This window comes from Parus major, unplaced genomic scaffold, assembly GCF_001522545.3.
Source record: "Parus major isolate Abel unplaced genomic scaffold, Parus_major1.1 Scaffold276, whole genome shotgun sequence".
In the NCBI taxonomy this organism is placed as follows: domain Eukaryota; kingdom Metazoa; phylum Chordata; class Aves; order Passeriformes; family Paridae; genus Parus; species Parus major.
Window position 1 is genome coordinate 96971 of NW_015379268.1, and position 2060 is coordinate 99030.

Here is a 2060-nt window from a genome sequence, read left to right on the forward strand (position 1 = left end):
AGCAGGGAGGGGATGGGGTCAGCAGGAGGGACACTCACAAACTCCTGGTCGTGGTTGTTGGCGAAGAACATCTGCAGGCGCGAGGGCCAGTCCTCCCGCCGCCGCAGCAGCCCGTAGACGCCCTTGTGGCCGCACATGTAGCAGTTCCAGGGGTCCTCCTTGATGGCCGCCTGCGCCGCCCCCGGGCCCACCAGCAGGTCCACGCACTCCACGCAGAAGCACCTGGCACAGGTGGGAGCCAGGGTCAGCAGTGGGGCTCGTGCCAGGGCGGTGACACCACCAGAGCCCAGCTGCACAGCACGCCCGGGGGGCAGCACCCACGGGGGGGTCCCACAGACCTGTCCCCACCCAGCCGTGGTCCGAGACCACCGGCATCGCCCAGCTCCGTGCCGGGACCGGCGCGTTGCCAAAGCTCGCCCCAGCCCTGCGGCAGGACCGTGGCATCACCAAAAACCTCAACATGAAAAGCTCAGTCCCACACCAGACCTGGGACATCACTGCAGCTCCTGAGCTCCACAGCGGTACTGGAGCAGCGGCAGAACCTCCCCCAGCCCTACAGGACCTCCCAAAACCTCCACACCTGGACTGGCATCACCCAAAACTCCACGGCACAACCATGCCATCTCCAGTCTGGGGCATTACCAAAACTTCCCCCAACCCCACAAACCAGGACCAAGGCACCACCAAAACCTCAAACCACAGCTGGCATCAGGCAATCCCCATGCCAGGACTGTGGCATCATCAGGACCCCCAGCTCCATCCAGGCAGGACCAGGGCATTGCCAAAACCCCCACAGACCCACATCTGGACCAGAACATTACCAAAACCTCCCAACCCTACACACAGGGACTGCAGCATCATTAAAACATCCCAGTCCCAAACCAGGACTGGCATCATCAACAGCCCATAGCAGGAATGTGGCACTATGAAAATCCAGTCCTGCACTGGGACATCACAAATCCTCCCAGCCCCAAAGCAGGACTGGCATCACTGAATTCCTACACCAGGACTGAAGTGTCATCAGAACTTCCCATGCTGGGACTGTGGCATCACCAAAACATTCCCAAGCTCCACACCAGGACTGGCAGCACCTGATCTCCATGCCAGGTCTGTGGCACTACCAAAACCTCTCTAGCTCCACAAATGGACTGAGGTATCACAAAATATCCCAGACTGGTGCTGAGGTGAATAAATCTGGTCCAGGTAGTGGGCCTGAGATGCAGCCTGAGCTGCAGAGGTTGAGCTCTGGGTGGAACTGCTGAGCTTTGGAATAACAAAGAGGATAAGAAAGGGTGACCCAGGCAGGTGAATGGACACAGAGACACAGCAGGAGTCAGGGTAACATAACAAAGGAGATAAAGAGAGCTGCCTGCCAGCCAGGTGGATGGACAGGAGCTGAGCACTCTGTAGGAGCAGAGTGAGACTTGTAGAGGGGGATAAAACCGAGGGGTTCTTTTGTTTGGATCCCTCTTTGGAGGCACCAGCTCGGGCTGTGTTTGTATTTCTGTGCCACAAATAAACGGCTTTACTGAACAAGACATCTGAGACTGCCATTGGAAACCTGGGCTGGAACCCAGGAATGCTGGTGAGGAAACAGGGTCTGACTGGCCATGGGGAGCTCAGCAGGGCTCACCGGAGCCACCACTGCCAAGGGGGGCCCTGCCCACAGCAGTGACAGTCTCAGGAGGCTCAGGAATGCTCAGACTGGGAAGTTTCCTTAATGACATCACCAAATTCCCATGCCAGGACTCTGCATCACCAGAACCTCCCAGTCTCACACAGAACCAGCAACACTGACCATGGTGGGACTGCGGCATCACCACAGCCTCTGGCATCACCAGAGCCTACCCAGACTCGTGCCAGGACTGGGACATCAAAGCCTGACACGGGGACAGTGGCACCACCAGAACCATGGCATCACCATACTGCCTGCTCCTGTGCCACAGCCCACAGCACTGCCAAAACATCCCAGCCCCAAACCAGGACCAGCACTGCTCAATTCCTATCCCAGCCCCAAACCAGGACCAGCACTGCTCAATTCCTATCCCAGCCCCAAACCA

The 2060-nt window shown here is 58.2% G+C and overlaps 1 protein-coding gene across 1 annotated transcript in view; it reads right to left on the reverse strand.

Annotated features, from left to right (window-relative positions):
- Nucleotides 1–2060, reverse strand: part of DNMT3A (DNA methyltransferase 3 alpha) — a 28785-nt gene that overhangs the window by 3764 nt on the left and 22961 nt on the right. The window contains exon 14 of the mRNA XM_015615836.3: nt 39–231. Within this exon, the coding sequence (XP_015471322.1) occupies nt 39–231 (193 nt within the window). The remainder of the gene's footprint in view (nt 1–38; nt 232–2060) is intronic.